This window comes from Heliangelus exortis, chromosome 15 (genome assembly GCF_036169615.1).
Source record: "Heliangelus exortis chromosome 15, bHelExo1.hap1, whole genome shotgun sequence".
Classification (NCBI taxonomy): Eukaryota; Metazoa; Chordata; class Aves; order Apodiformes; family Trochilidae; genus Heliangelus; species Heliangelus exortis.
The window spans coordinates 17,327,675-17,343,660 of record NC_092436.1 but is presented as its reverse complement, the minus strand read 5'-3'; the positions used below and the strand labels follow the sequence as shown (position 1 = coordinate 17,343,660).

Below are 15,986 nucleotides of genomic sequence, written 5' to 3'. Positions count from 1 at the left end.
AGCTGAGTGTGCTGCTCCCATTTATGTAGCTCCTAATTACATCAATGACTCTCCAGCAGATTAGAAGCTATAAAGCTAGATAGTACAGGAAATGTAAAGCACTGCAACAGGGCATAATTGCTATGGTCCAAGTACACCAAATCAGCAAAAACAGTGGCTCAGTTTGTCATGACAATCGATGGGCCCAGTGATGAGCCCATGTCCCAGCATAGCTGGTCCTGCTGCTGACTGCAGCTGTCTTTGAAACATGTGGTGGCCACAGCATCACGGCACCTCTGCTGCATACAAGGGGCACGGCCCTCCACAGGATCACTCTTCTACCAGATATTGCTCTTGTGCATAGTATATGTGTTGAAGAAAATACTTGCTGAAGGAACCTAAGAGCACATTACTCTCTTCCCTGAACAATTTATTTGTTCCAATGTTATGTATTTACACAGGGCATTGAATCAAAAGCTCTTGAGGAGTTTTACAGAATTTAACAAGCCCTCTTGGTCATCTGCCAATTTCAAAACATTTTTACAATTGTGCCTAGAAAACTGCTGGCAAAGCCATCATATGCAACATTAGCAGATTACAGCAAAATTAGCTCGCACCCTTAGTGAGCCTGTTTGGGGGGGAAAAAAAATAAAAATCCTATACAACAATTTCAGAAAATTAGCAGCACCTATTATAAGGGTGCATACATATATACAGCAACACACCCACCTCTCAATATCTATATTTGTTTGCTATTTGCATTTGCACATCCGTGTTGGGAAGTCCAAACAAATCACACCATCATTGTTCTATAAATGTAAGTATATATAATACTGCTTTCCCTCTGCATGAGGTGGACTTACATAAGAACGAGCTCTGCACTTTGTCAGACAATTTTAGGTATACATTGATAAAAGCCACATGAGAAGTCAGATCACAAAAACTAAATTACATAAATAGCTAATGTCTGAATATGTTACCCATGACACCAGAAGAGTTAATGGAAGCCAAATGAATTGAAGTGAGAATTTTCTATTGAATTCCAAAGGCAAAGGATTGGATTCAGGCAGAACAGGACCTGACAGCAAGCTTCTTTCTGCAGTAACTGTGGGCAGAGAACGTATCTCTGTCTCTTGGTGCAATTCTTCATCTGGATGTGGAAAGGTCAGCATTTACTCTTTGATTTAATGATTCAAAAATATTTTAAAATTTCTTAAAATATTTCTGTTTTACAGACAAGGCATTATTCCAGTCACACAGTATTTCTACTCACAAACTATGAGTGGCTCAGATTTTGCCCCTAATAAGTGAATGTTTCCCATTATTCATCCAAATATAACCTTCCTTCTAAGAATCCTAAATCAGTGCTGAATTAATATACTCCTGAAACACAAATTTCCGTGATAACTCTAGCAGATAGCTATTGCACAGATGAATTAGTAGCGCACTATTTCATTGATATTTAAATGTTAGCCATAATGAAGGCAATAAAACATCTATGATAATAGCAATTACCCAAGGACAAAGAAGGCCAAGTACTGCAAAGGGCACTAATTTACAGTGAACTCTGCGTTGCAGCCCAGCTTTAGCAGCAAGAATTTAACCCTGCTGCTCTGCTGTGCAGGGCACACAGCTACCATGCAGTAAGACCACTTTGAGGTTTGTCTGGGGACATTTTTAGGCAGAGGTGTGCTCTAGAGGCCTTTTGCAAAGCTTTCTGTCACACACATGAAGCCTTCCCACCAGTTATTTTTGAAAGTATGTGTCCTGACCAGAGGTAAGCAAACACTACATTGGGATATTTAACATGTGAAGGGAAAACCAAATTCTGCTCCAGTCACCCGCTAGCTGCTTAAAGGCACCAGTCTCATTTTGATCAAACTAAGATTAAAATCCATTGATATAGACATGCAAATATCAGGAAACTGTGAAAAAAAGAAAACTAGAATATTTTGACTCATCCATCATCATATATGGAAACCTGCATTTTGCTGGGTTCCCTCTCCAGCCTTGTATCTCCCACCTCTTCCAGAACCACGGTCCTCTTGTAAAAATCTGGTCCCTGTAAAGGATTCACATCCCAAGTGCTGAATCAGGAATCTGAGGTTAGAGACAGTATTATTCATGCCAGCAAACTTCCCACCTTGGGCCGTGATCCTTATCAGATCTTGCAAGCTAAGCAGAAGCAGACTGCAGCAGTCCTAAGGATCCTCCATGGACTAACTACTTGGAAGATGCATATCATGGGATCAGTAATCTTCAAGGTGGTACATCCTCCATTGGTATTAACTGTCACAGTCCCACTGACTTAAATTTAAAACCCCAGAGGAACTGCTCTACTAACTTACTCCTCTGCCAGTTGCCCAAACTGGCCAGAGGCACGCATGGAACTGTCTTCTTCTGAAGAATAAAGCTGATTTATAGTCCCTACTAATCAGAATTTTTCCAAAGGAAAGAATGCTCACCCTGAAATCCTGTCATGATTTGAAAACAATTACCTATCTCCTTCAAACTTCTCCTGAAAATCCATAAATACATGCAGCTGCTTTTCTGTTGTCTTCTGACTTGCTCCAAAGACATCTTTACCATTGTAGTTACCTGACAAAGAGTTGTTAATTCCAGACTCAATGTAATTACATCAAAATCATTTCCCTGTAGAAACTGTCCTATATAGAGTTTTTTAAAAGGAATGTTCATTACTCCTTTCTCCATGCTCTTGAATAAGAATACAGGTACAGGATGAGATGAGAGTCAGAAAATTATCATATCCTAATTTAGAAGGAATCACACACCTTTTAGGTACATACTTTGAAAAACAAAGGGAAAGATCTGAATTTTTAACCCTAAGATTAATAGACACATTTTATTTTAAAGACTCAGGAATTCTAAGCATTCCTTCATGTTCCTTGGACTAATTCACAGAGTAGAAATCCCAGGCTGTTAATATCAATAGTCGAACACTCTCAATTCCGTAAATTACAGAGTACGTAGACAGTTTGTTTCTCTTACTAGGAATTCCACTAATGGTATAATTAAGAGCATATAGCGAATAGCAATATGCCTGATTATTATTGTTCTGAAATGATAATACCTTAAAACACATCTACCCAGTTTGTTCCATTCAAGTTCTAGACGAGAAATAATAGGATCTGCTACCAGTGATTTCAGAAAAAGTTAAAATACATAAAAGAATTTGCTGAAATATGAACTAATTCATTGCTTCAATTAGCACTTCAATAAGTTCAACGTTAAATAGTAACTGGCAATATTTTCCAGTCACATTACAAGTAGTAAAACATGAAGGAAGCTTGTTTTCTTTTGTTAAACATACAACATTGCTTTATGACACTACTGCCTATTACATCCCACCTTAAAAAAGAGTTATGTTGTCCTGTTTTACCATTTGCAAAAAGGAAAAACCACTATACAACTGTCCACTTTTCCAAGTACAAGACATTTTCACAATATGCATAGATCACTAGCTGTGCATCAGTACAATACCCGCAGTGATGTTTCTTGTTTACAATCTGAATTGATTAAATTGAAAGGGGAGGGAAGTAACTTGTCATATACTGAAGACATCTTTTGGTGTTTGATGGCAACAGCAATGGATTTTCTTTCACATTCCACTTCTGCAGCTGATTAGCACAAATATCTAATCAAACTGAGAAATTATATGGTAGATTAAATTTTTGATTAACACTTTTCTGCAATAAACATCTACAATAAGTTACTAGAGGTCTGCTGTGCTGGCCATTCAAGTTTTCAATACACATCAGGTTTCCTTTGTATCACATTTGGTTGATCATGAGACTTGGCAGCATTTACAAATTCTCATCTAGAAAGTAAGACTCAGGCCCATTTACTGATAGGTAAATGGAGAAAGAGATCTGTAAAAGCACCAGCTCATTTCTTGTATTTCTGGTTTTGAATGCCTTTTACATTCAAGCACTAGAGATTCTTTACAGGCTTCAACACTCCTGCGTGTCTGTGGCCCTCACTCCAACTTCTATGGTGTTCTATGTTTATTTCCTTTTCCTGTGTTAAGCTCTCTAAACACACTGGAAAGAAGATGCTGGGTTACCGTGCTCTGTGATAAATCAAAGTTAGACTATTTAAAGTTAGACTTTGAAATGGAGCAGAAAAGCAAAGAGGCAAGGCTGGTGGGAAGCAGCCGTATCAGAAACTGCAGCACTGGCAGTGCTATCAAGTCTATTTCTTCTTGTCTTCTTCAATTACACCATTGTTTTACCACTGTATGCTTGTTGGCTGTGTATGTAATCCATGTGTTGTGCATCCATAATACCATCTAATTGGGCCTAATGCAAGATTATTATCTATGTGCATACAATGCATAGCTAAAAATGCTGCATCTGCAGGCTTGTAACATTCCCAAGACTGTCATGATTACTACTTCTTTCACAACTGCCATGGTTTCCAGACTTCATATCCCCAGTGCAATCATACAACCCACGAATTAGACCAGAAAATCTATTAAGACTTAACTAAGTCATATCTAAGCATAATTAAGCCTCTCACATTCATAGTTTTCTTCGTTTATTCCTTTTCAGAAGTGGGTGAACTGATGCAAAAAAAAACAAACCAATTTTTTAACAATTAGAATATGTGACGGAATATTTTCCCAGTGTACACGTACTCTGAAATATATATAAAGAAGACGATCTTTAGGCCTGTCTGAAATACTAGACATGAAACATGAATTTGAGCGACTGCATTAGCACAAAATTTAGCACTACAAGTGGCAGAACCTTAGACTGCTTTGTTAGCAGATTCCTATCGCTCTTAAACCTCTCTCCAACTACATAAAAAAACATTGTAAAGAGAAAACAAATTCTCCGTTCCCTGCATTCAAAAAGGGTTAAGCAAAGCACTCACAGATACAAATCTCAGAATTTTTTCTTATAATAATAACGACAGGAAAGAAACATATATATATATATGATATAATATGCTGAAATAAGTAAAAATACTTAGTTGCCAATTTGTGGATTCAGTTCTAGTCTTTTGCCAGTGTGTTCATAAATGTTCTCATCACATCAACATAATGCTCCAGCATTGCTAACTTGGGAAGCTGACATCAGAATTACGAAGAGTGTAATTGATTCAGTGGAAAGAAAAAGTTCTTTTAGAAACGTATGAAAAAAATAAACAAACAAGCCTAGTATTGAGTTATGCAAAATCACCAGCAGTGTTTATTGCTATAGTTACCTGATTTGTCCCATTCTGTGGCTGATTTTAATATGAATATAACTGTCAGATTTTAACTATTTAAGCTTACACAAAGGCCAGATCTGTATTGCAGATTATTTTTTTTCCCTTAAAAGAGTGAGATTATTTTCAAAACCATCAGGCTGAATGGAAACTGTGTTACTATAATACAAATTATTTGTTAAAAAATGCCTGTTTTGTTACCCAGCAAGAAACAGGGTGACAACATTTGCCTATAGCAATAACTTGAGGACATATTAAGTCCTGTAATTGCTTTATCAATTCACTCTAGAGACTGTTTGTGCCTTGGCTGGAGTCTCGGACTGGCAAGGTCAGGAGCTGAAGCGGGAAAGACAGGAGCTGAGAAACTGGTTGGGCAAACTACCTGGGTAAAGAGATTGAAACCAGCAATGAGTGCAAATGTGTAATAGAGAACAAAAATAAAATTATATGGGACTGTGTAATCAAAGATTGTATTGACATATGTATATGAGCAGAAGAAAAATAACAGAATCTGGGTGAGTGATTCTCAAACCTACAAGTCAGTCAAAAAATATACTTGCATTCAATTTCAACTCACGTTAATCTTTTTTTTCTACATAGATGAATTTGAAAATATCTTGATTAGTGGATCAATGTAACTAAATAATTACATTAAGTTCACATAAATTTATACATGTTATGTTAAAAAGAAGATAAATTCTAATCTCTCACTGAATATTGCTCTTGGCATTACCCAACTACACGCATGTCAGTTACTGCAGCTTATGGATTCTGCGCTACTCCTGCAAAAATCAATGGAAACTGGATTGGGTTCTCAATGCATACAGAGGTCTGAAAGCCAACCAGAGCGTAATTATGGGAAGGATGAAAAAGAAACAACAAGACAGTCTGATCATGCAAACCTTAAGATTGATGCTTCAGACAAATAAGATGGCTTCCCAAGTTCCTGTCTGAACAGTTGTTGCTGTTTAGTCCTTTCTGAAGCAAACAGTCTTATAAACACAATCCAACTTAAACTAACACAGTCCAAATCTATAATTTGAAACTTTTGCTGTTTGTTCAGGCTGAAGGCATTTAATGATGGAAATTTCCAAGGTAAAAGGTTTCAGCATCCAATCAGCTGACTGCTGTTGTTTTCTTACGGGACCCCTCTAAAAGACATTCTAAAGAAACTGATTAAATTTGGATTGGTAAGGAAAGGAATCATTCTCCAAAGCTGTGATTTTACTTGTCCCATCCTGAATACACTGCAACCTTAATGCTAAAACCTTAAGGTAAAAGCCTCTGCTTTGATAGACTTCCCTACCACAATGAACAGATCCTTTTCATACTTGGTGTAGCATACACAGTAACAGAAAAGCCATTCCAAGTGACAGATACAAATTAGTTGTCTTTTCAGAGAAAGTGGCAAAGAAAGGACTTCTGCATCCATTGTAAGGGGTTATGTGACAATATTCAACCTCTTTGGGATGGTTATTGTGCCAGCCCGTTGTCACTTCATCAACTGCCGCATTGCGGCACTGCCTGCGGGCTGCTGCAAGTCCCACACTGACCACTAGAACCAAAGGAGGGATAAGCTGCATGCCCAGGAAGGCAGCTGCATCAGAAGCACAAATATAACAATGATTAGAAAGGGCCCTGGCAGAAGTTCAGCCTCAGTGTCCAGGTGCCAGTGCCCAACGTTTTCCAGAAACCCTTTGAGGGAGCAGGCAATCAGCATCCATGGAGCTGCCATTGGCTGCCAGAACCCCCGGTTTCCATTTCCCTCCCATGGCAGAAGTACCAGGTCCTGCAACCAAAATTACTCTTCAGCCCCCCCGATTTCAGGAGCCCAGTGCCTCAGCCAGCCCTCAGCTCTCAAGACTCATGACATTTCCACTGGGAGAGGACATCGGGAAGAGACCTTTCATAGTTCCAGCAACATGACAAGGGGCGTGATGCAGCACAGAACCACAAAGACAATTCTCAACTTCTGTCAGCAGGGGAAGGGAAAGAAGTGTTTTAAAGAGGGAACGGCTGTCAGAAGTACCTCCCAAAAATGTGAGAGACACAAACCATATTTGAATTTTATAAGAGTATTTTATATTCTAACAGTATGCGATGCCCCTGCTAGCACTTCATACATGCTGGAAATTAAGGCCAATAAATAAGGCTAATATAAATCCACATGAATGACATGGGTAATGTGTGATATACACATTCTGTATTACACATTCTGAATTTAGACTTGCATGTATGAGCAGTTACTAAGGAAAAGTTACATCTATAGAGGAAAGAAATGCTTTGAAAGAACAAGACAACACTTAGTTCCTAGACAAGGGCAATTACATGTTTCTCGGTGAGGTTGGAAAGGGATCTTCTTTCCATCTGGAATTAAACATTCAGTTTTTCTTTTAATAAAAGTTTAGACAGTGCTTGTGTGAAACACACAAGAAAAAGGTCAATATGTTAAAAAACACTTATCTTTCCAATTTTAAAATTTTCCCAAACACCACCTGCCCATGAGAAGCTGCAATATCTGCTATATTCATTCATGCATGCGTATGCAATAGAGCTCAGAAAGCATAACAATTTGAATAGCAAATACTCACAGTGTTTCATTTGCGTTCAGTCCACAGAGTGAAAGAGTGGAAAATAAAAGATACATGGAAAAAAAATCAAAGCACTCATGATCGGTTAAGGAATATTCTACAGGTGCAAGAGGTAGCTAAATAAAAGGAGGCAATTGTCCTCTGCACATGGCTGTTTCTCTGTAATATCTGCATGCATGCAAAATAAAAAATAACTGCCATTGTGGATGGTATGCCCTGTTTCAGCCTAAGTATTAGCTGAAGTGCCTCGCCTGACTTCTAATGCCCATCCGTGGACGAGAAGATGGGGTGTCTCACAGATAAAATGGACCCAACCCTTTTAAGACATCACTGAAATTGCCCAAGGAGCCAGTAAGATGCTCGGGTGCTCGCGGAGTGGGCTATCCCCCTCCCCAGAGCCCGCCCAGCCCGCAAGCTCCTCTTGCACCAACGGGGGCTTCTCAGCGGCCTTCAAGCACCGTCGCAGAGTTGCTGCATTGCGGCAATTTATCGATCACAGTAGCCAAATCCAAAGCTGAAAGCCATGAACAAGATCTGCCTTCTCACCCTCCCTTCTCCCCAGAAAGCCCTTCTGGTGACAGATGAAATCTAAGATTCTAGTGGCAAAAGATGCAAACAAATCTAAATTACCAGTCTGGTGAACAAAAGACCTTATTCAGTTTATGCTTCTACATCCCTTCATCACAGTCATCAACTTGTCTTCCACAATGTTCTGTCCTTTTTACTCCCAAATATATCCCAAGCTCAGCCACAGTGGCATTTGAAACCATGGATATCTCATATCACCTATCATAGGGACAATAAGAAGGATGTGAGCACTTTTTAAAAATTAATGGCACTACTGTTCATTGTTTCCTTCAATGGCTTAAATAGCTACCCCATCCAATGCTCTTTCAAGTGACCAAGCTGTTTCCTGAAGTATCTCTACAATACTCAAGAATAACATGGTATCTCACAAGAAAAGGTTTCTGGATGACCTTACAGTGCTTTAAATTCTGTTTCTATGAATCTGCAGATGTTCTAAGCATGGCTATTCTTCACTTGTACATACTAAAATAATACCTTCAAAGTATTCACCCCAAACCAGAAGCTTAAGAAATGTCATTCCAGTTCAAAAGTATCAAATCAGTTACCATGAAATTGCTGCCCTTATGGTAAATAATTAGAAACTGTGACTAGTTGCCTTCCAATTACTTCAAAATTCTTTCATGCTACCATCTTCATTGCAGCATTTTTTTTTTTATAAATAGAAAACAGGACATGCTACATAAAGAAAGTCTATACGATTCATATGCCTTTCTTTGAAAAGCTAGAAAGATTATTTTAAATTATTTGACTGTAACATACATGGTTTCTTTCACCATATATACTTACATACATATATACTTATATGCATAATCTTGTGAACAACAGGAAAAAAAGACACTATTTGATTTTTAGATCAAAAGCTTCAACCTATGCTTTTTCTTTTTCAGGTGCAAATGTAATTATCTACTTCACATGCAAGTTCTCTACATATCACTGTTTTGATTACTTATTTACTATAGGTACAATATTATTACTATCCCAGCTAAAAATATTGGGTAACACTAAGAAGTAGTAATGCATAGTACCATGATCCCAGCAGCTACAGTTTAAGGTTAATTATTTCACACTGTGTTGAAGTGGTAGACCAACAACATTAGTACACAGAGCTCCCATCATGATTTTGCTCTGTCTTTCCAGAAAAATCAGGCTTTTGAAACATTTCTTGTATAAAGAGGCTACAGCTCAGAGCCTTTGTCTACAGTGTTCTATCATCACAGCAGAGGGATAAAAATCACCTCTGAAAACAAGAAACCATTTACACTCCTGTGGGTCACAAACAATACCTTTAATTGTTCACAGAAAAGAAGGAGGTAACCATTATGTGTTTTAAAACACTTTGAAATCAGTAATTTTGCTGCTGTTGTGGTGATTGACTCCAGAACAAGCATCAGTTCCTGCATCTGCCACAAGCTTTGGACCCTGAACACAGAAGGACTGAGGACATCCTAGTAATTTTGACAATGACACCACAGATGCCTGTGTCACACGGGCATGCAGCCTCCTTCCCCAGCCAAAAAGGCATTGTATATGCCAACAGGACTGCGTCCATTACCACAGAATTGTCATCAAGCTGCTGTGGGGAGTCATACAAACAAGGAATTGCAAATTACAGCATAAAACGCCTGCTCATCTATCTTAACATTTTATTTTTCCTCTGTCTTCATCTCAACTTTATCTGCAAGCAGTTTTATTGCCACCACAGTCTTCAGCTCAGCTTTTGGTTAAGGTGGTGAGCTGCACAGCTATATAATATGCACAGTTGAGTGTCCTCTGGATTAAGGTGTTCACATTCACTTGACTTTCAACAGTCAAAATTCAACATTTTTTATATTACTGATGAAGAAACTGCATTAGTCAAAGGGAAGGAAGGGCAGGTCACAAGATGAGCAGAGCATGCAAATGAAACAATTAATACCATGGGCAAGGTTTGCCAGAAATCTGTGTGCCTCATGGAGTTTTGACTTCAGCGTCCCTTGGAGCAGCCACTGCAGCACCCATGCAAGGCTTTCACTTGACAAGCCATAAAACTGGGCATCCTTGAAAAGCATATTGGTCAGAAATTCATGAAACAAATAATTCTAATCTGGCACTGCTCTTGATCTTCACAAATTCTGCAGCCTGCACAGCTCCAGGCTATTCTTAAAGGGGAAAAAACCTGCAACCTAATGGGAGCAGGAAAGGAGAATGAGCACAGCATTCAATTGCTACATATGCTCCAGGAGGGGGAAAAAAAACATTGTTCTGAAGATGTAATATAATTAGGCAGCCACACAGAGGACTGATAGAAATGTTCATCAATTTGCTGGGACATGCCTGGAATACTGCAGGATTAGCAAAATCCTTGATCAATGAATTTATGCAAATACATTCTCCCTGTAAAGAGAGAGTTACATTACATCTATAACAGGCATCAATGATTTACAGAGGCCCTCTCTTGCCCGCTCTTATTTTATCTCAGCTGGTCTTTGACAAAAAGCCTGCCACCAAGGTGCCATCTGGTTAGTGTTCCTCTCACTATACTGTACTTCCAACCTCACATTTTGTAATGTTACAGAACAGAGGTTATCTCAGATTTCATTTCCATATCTTCAGCAATGACACCAGATCTCCCACTGACATCCATCAGCAAACAAAACATTTCTTATCAGGCAGCAGTGCAGTACCTTTCTAAAAGTTCTGCAGAAAAAGGCATTTCTGTTACTAATCTTATCTCCAGCTGATTTATATAACTGAAATCTTGTAGTAACAACAGCCGAGGTCTTCAGGAGCATTTCTCCTTTCCTTAGACACACAGCGATACAGCAGGCAGGAAGAAAAGGAAAAGTGTAAACTGCAGGACAGCCTCGTAAGTAATGGAGTAAAGAAAATGGAAATGATCATCTGTCCACTGATATAACATTTCTCAGTTGTTAAACCAACTTTTGTTCTTCCTCTGGACTAACTTGATCGTCTGTGATACAAACTCAACACGGAAAACTGAGGATAATCTTAGAAAAGCCAAGTTACTTGTTTTTCACCTAACTGGTAGATACTTCAAGTACTCCTTTACTGCAAATAGTTACTCCCTAAAGTTTTGGGTTTAGGACATATAATATGTACATGCTGACTGATAAAATAACTAAAGATTTCACATTAATTTTTTTCTCATACATACATTTGAACTAACATACACCCTTGGGTAAAAAAAGCCAAACCTAAACAACCACAAAACCCAATCATTTCACTATTATTGCACTCAAGAATGAGCAAGACAGCTATGGACAACATTTTAAATAGAAATCTCATTTTCATTATTGTGTTTAGGTATTTTAGTATCAGTTATAGGAACACAATTTATAGATGTCAAATCTGATATGTATTGCCTCAACTGATCATAATTTCTAGCAAAATAGAAGAGGAAATCCCATTTGCATGGCATTTTCAGGCTTTCATTCGGCAATGACATCTTATATGTCATGACTTTCACTCCCTGACCCTCCAGGTTGGACAAATAAATAAAAGCCTTCTATCTAGTTAAGACATGCCCAGAATAGCATTTCACAATTAAGTAAAACTGAATTTGTAGCTGCGTGTTCAGCCCACAGAAGACAACCCCAGGAACACTTAAATCCTGACTGCAGCACAAAATGAAGATTAATGTTCAGAAAAGTTCTCAAAAGTCTGCTAGGACAAAATGTAGTGTGTATCATAAGCACACTCATGCATGACATCTCTAGCAGAAATTGCACAAATTATTCATTTATGAAACCAAATCCTTCATAGCAGGGAAGTATTGGACTGAAAAAAAGGAAAACTTGAATAACCCTATGGCACCTCCAAAATGCTTTCACTGACTAGATGTGTCAGACAATGCAGAGAAGCACTGGGGGATGCAGACCACACCTAGTCTGACAGATCATGCTCTGTCCGGCAAAAAACAACTTGGTGTCAAATCAGAGTTGGAAAGAAACCAGCACACAGTTTGTAGTGCTGTGTGCCTGGGCAGTTGTTGTGGAGCAGGAAGAGAGAAAAAGACTGAGGCAGAAATGCTTGGAGAGAAAAGACTGCATATACAGTCATAGATCAATTTTAATTTCTAAGACTCCTTTTAATTTGAAGACTTTAGGAATGGAAGGGTGGTGTGTTTTCATCCATGGTTAGGTTGAAAAATTTTTTTTAGGATCAAATACTTAGGGATTATTTGGAACTGGAATAACAACTTAAAATTGCTTGGGTCATTGGGGTCACTGTACTTGCCTTCCTTAACTATTACTTGCGAGTGAATTATCCTTGGTTTTCACACCCAAGAACACACACTTGAATGGGGGGCTCCCACTTGCGTAGTTTATTGCTATGGAGTCAGTCCTTATTCATTTCAAAAATCAAGTGAAACTCAGGAAAGAGGATTTTCAGGCCCAGAGCTATTAAATGCAAGGAACTACAAAAAATAACATGACTAACACCAAACAAAACCCCAAGTCACTCCATACTAGCTCTGTACAGCAAGAACTCATTTGCCTGCTTTAAGAGTACAACTCACCATCCGCCTAAGAGTAGCTCTTGGTGTGATGAAATCTTCTGGGTCTGGGAATTGTTTTTGACAGGAAATTTGCAAGCAAGAAAATGTGTTCAAGATCCACTCCCTTTGGCTACCATTGCCAAGTACAAGGAAAATCAGCTTTGCAGTGGAAAACAAGGAAAATGGTCCACCTCAGCTGCCAACAGTGACTTGTAATTTTTTTTAATTAGGATTTGAAAACCATACTCCCACACACCATAAGGAATACCAGACAATTATTTTGAATAATTCTTTGATTTTTTTTAACTGTTGTTTGTTTTATGATGTTTTTTCAATAATCTTAACATGTCCTTACAGCTACCCAGTAAATATTTCTCAGTGAAACTATTATTGCCAGATATTGTCACAGGACATAACTAAAAATTAGGCAGAGCAAAAAACCTCCTTGTACTAAAAACGACACTTTAGTTAGCGAGTTTTACACCAAACTTCTTCTTTTTTGTGCTTTTCTATTTCAGTAGGTCACAAGCTGACTGAAATATGCTTTATCATCTTACAAAAAGGATAAAGGAAGTATGTCCACAGGAAAAATTCCTTCAAAATCAAAACTTTTAAAGGAAGCTGTACAGAAAATTTGACACCAAACAAAACAAAACTAGGCCCAGTGCAAAACTACCAAGAAAAGATGTTTAAGTAGGCATGTCAGTTATGCATATAATTCCTCAGGCATTATTTTCAACTTGTTGCAGAGGCAAAGACGATCAACGGAAGGCAACAAAGCACTTTTTACTCAACATTTTTACAGCTTTTTAAACCAAACTTCAGAGTTGCCAGTAACACTTGGCACCTGCATTACGGTCTACATCAGTCAGATTGTATGGTCAGGGACTCCTTTTGGAACATCCGAAGCTCATGAATAAAACAGTGATCAAAAGGCAGTGTTTGTACTGGGAGCCACCATCAGTGCCTTGGTCTGATCGAAGCTTCAGTGGAGTTAGAAACTCATTGCATCAAATCACTTACTGGCATTAGTCATAATTTTCAGTCTTATCATCTCTACTGCTGTGCTATTTGCTGGTACAGGAGCATACTCATAACATAGAAGATAGAAAATAAATATTTGTTTGACAAGCAAAAATAAGCAAAACCAAGCATAGAGTGCTCTTCATTTGGAAGGAAAACCGCACACTTCTGCTCCTACATCTACCAAATCACCAAACTCCTGGCACTAATGATGTTTGAGGATTTTAAGGTGAATGAAAAGTGTACTCCAGAAACCAAAGTGTTTTTAAAGAATGTTCTTTTTTTTAATATAACACTAAGAATTTTTTCTCTGCCTCAAATGATGTACAGAATCTGGAATTCTGTAGACAGATGGGTGTGCTGAGAAAAGATGCAGAAATATAAATGTTTGATATTAGAAACATGACAATATTTCAGTAAGATAAAAAGAAATACACTCTTTTGTACCATTGCAAACTGTTCAAACAGATAACTAGATTAATTTTTGAAAGAAGCATTAAATATGCACCATTGCAGGTTTAAATATATCTGCATAAAATACATAGTGGCTCTGAAAAGACGAACTTTGGTTTCACTTGTTAATATTCTTTGATGCTTCAAATTGATTCAGATTTATGACTTCACATTTATGACTTTAAAAAGTGAAAATATGATAATTCTCTGGGGCATTAAGCAAATTAATTTTGATAGTGAAATCTAAATGCTTAAACTTTCTTTGAAGAAAAACTTAGAAAAATTCAAATTAAGTTGGAAGTATAAACCTCACATTTCATGACTACAAGAAAAATACCTTCAAAAATAGATGCTATCAATCCATTTACCCATCTTTTAGAACTGATTTTTCCTGTAGCACTATGTCTGTGCTGAAAATAAACAATGCATTCAAGAATTTATTACAATGTATTTTATATACCCCTCTCTTTTTCTACCCACAAATAACTGGCATGGAGTTAAGCAATTAAAATCAGACAGGAAAATGAACTAACTCAACATTTACTACATCCTGGGAAGAATAAATGCATTCCTAGTAACTTCCTCAGATCCTACAAAACTTGGTATATTTTAAGAAAAGCTCCAATTTTTGTTCAGCCTATTTTAGTGAAAGTTATAGCACAGTCTATTGTCAGTGGAGGACTGAATCACTCTCTGCAGATATGGAAAATCAGTTTTTTAAAAAATAGTCAGGTTTTTTATAGTTCGTTATTTATTTCTTTTTTCCTTTCATCACACAGCAGACTTTTCAATGTGACAGACAAGTGAAAGTTTATAGTGGTAACACATTATTTTTCCTGAAATATGCTATTAGTACAGAATTCAAACAATACTCTTGATGACCTAAGTTCCCAGATAAGAAACTCTGCAGATACCTACTGTTAGCTCAATATGAACAGCACCTGAGATCAATATTGATATCCCAGCTCAGAAAAGGACCACAGGTATTTCAGATGATGAGACAAACATGCACAGCCAGCAGTCTCAGGTCTCCCTGGAAGCAGAACTTGCTTCTGCTGAAATTGATAGCAAAACTCCTTGGAGCATCAGCACAAGGTGGACAGAGCCCTTGTGAAAGAATTCCCAACAGTATCACATGTATATTCAAAAATACTGTGGTGTGGCACAGTACTGTTCCTTTAACCCATTGTATTGTTTCTTCTTGGAAGAAAAGGAAATGCCTTGAGTCTGCTACACCTCCAGGTGCCAGGACCACGTGAGGCAGATGCTTACTTCAGCCATCTACCATTTGCTGCTTCATATCATGTAATTTAAAGACAACCTCTTCAGCAGTCTGACAAGGCATCCCCTCCTCTAATTAAGCATATTCTATTTCAGTGCTGGAACAGTATCAACCCCAGCTCAGATACTGAGAGTTCAAATTTCACACACGCACCTGGCTCTCTCTTTATTTCAGCTTAGGACTGTGTGCTTTCACAAGTATTTCACAAGTGCTTTTGCTCTCAGCTTTGCAGTATGAACTTTCAAGTCACAGGGAGAGCTTTGTACCAGTTCATATAATCAAAACCTGTTCCAGAAAAGGTCTTTAAGTGAACAAGTAATAAACAAACTATCAGTAATAA

At 37.9% G+C, this 15,986-nt stretch overlaps 1 protein-coding gene across 2 annotated transcripts in view; it reads right to left on the bottom strand.

Annotated features, from left to right (window-relative positions):
- SLIT3 (slit guidance ligand 3) overlaps positions 1 to 15,986 on the bottom strand; it is a 433,002-nt gene that overhangs the window by 173,212 nt on the left and 243,804 nt on the right. Inside the window, exon 1 of one of the 2 annotated variants that reach the window (XM_071759294.1) lies at positions 7,803 to 7,876. The exons of the other annotated variant lie outside the window; for it this stretch is intronic. Coding sequence (XP_071615395.1) covers positions 7,803 to 7,858 — 56 coding nt within the window. The 5' untranslated portion in view covers positions 7,859 to 7,876. Of the gene's footprint in view, positions 1 to 7,802; positions 7,877 to 15,986 lie in introns of those variants that run through there. 2 annotated transcript variants of the gene reach the window in all.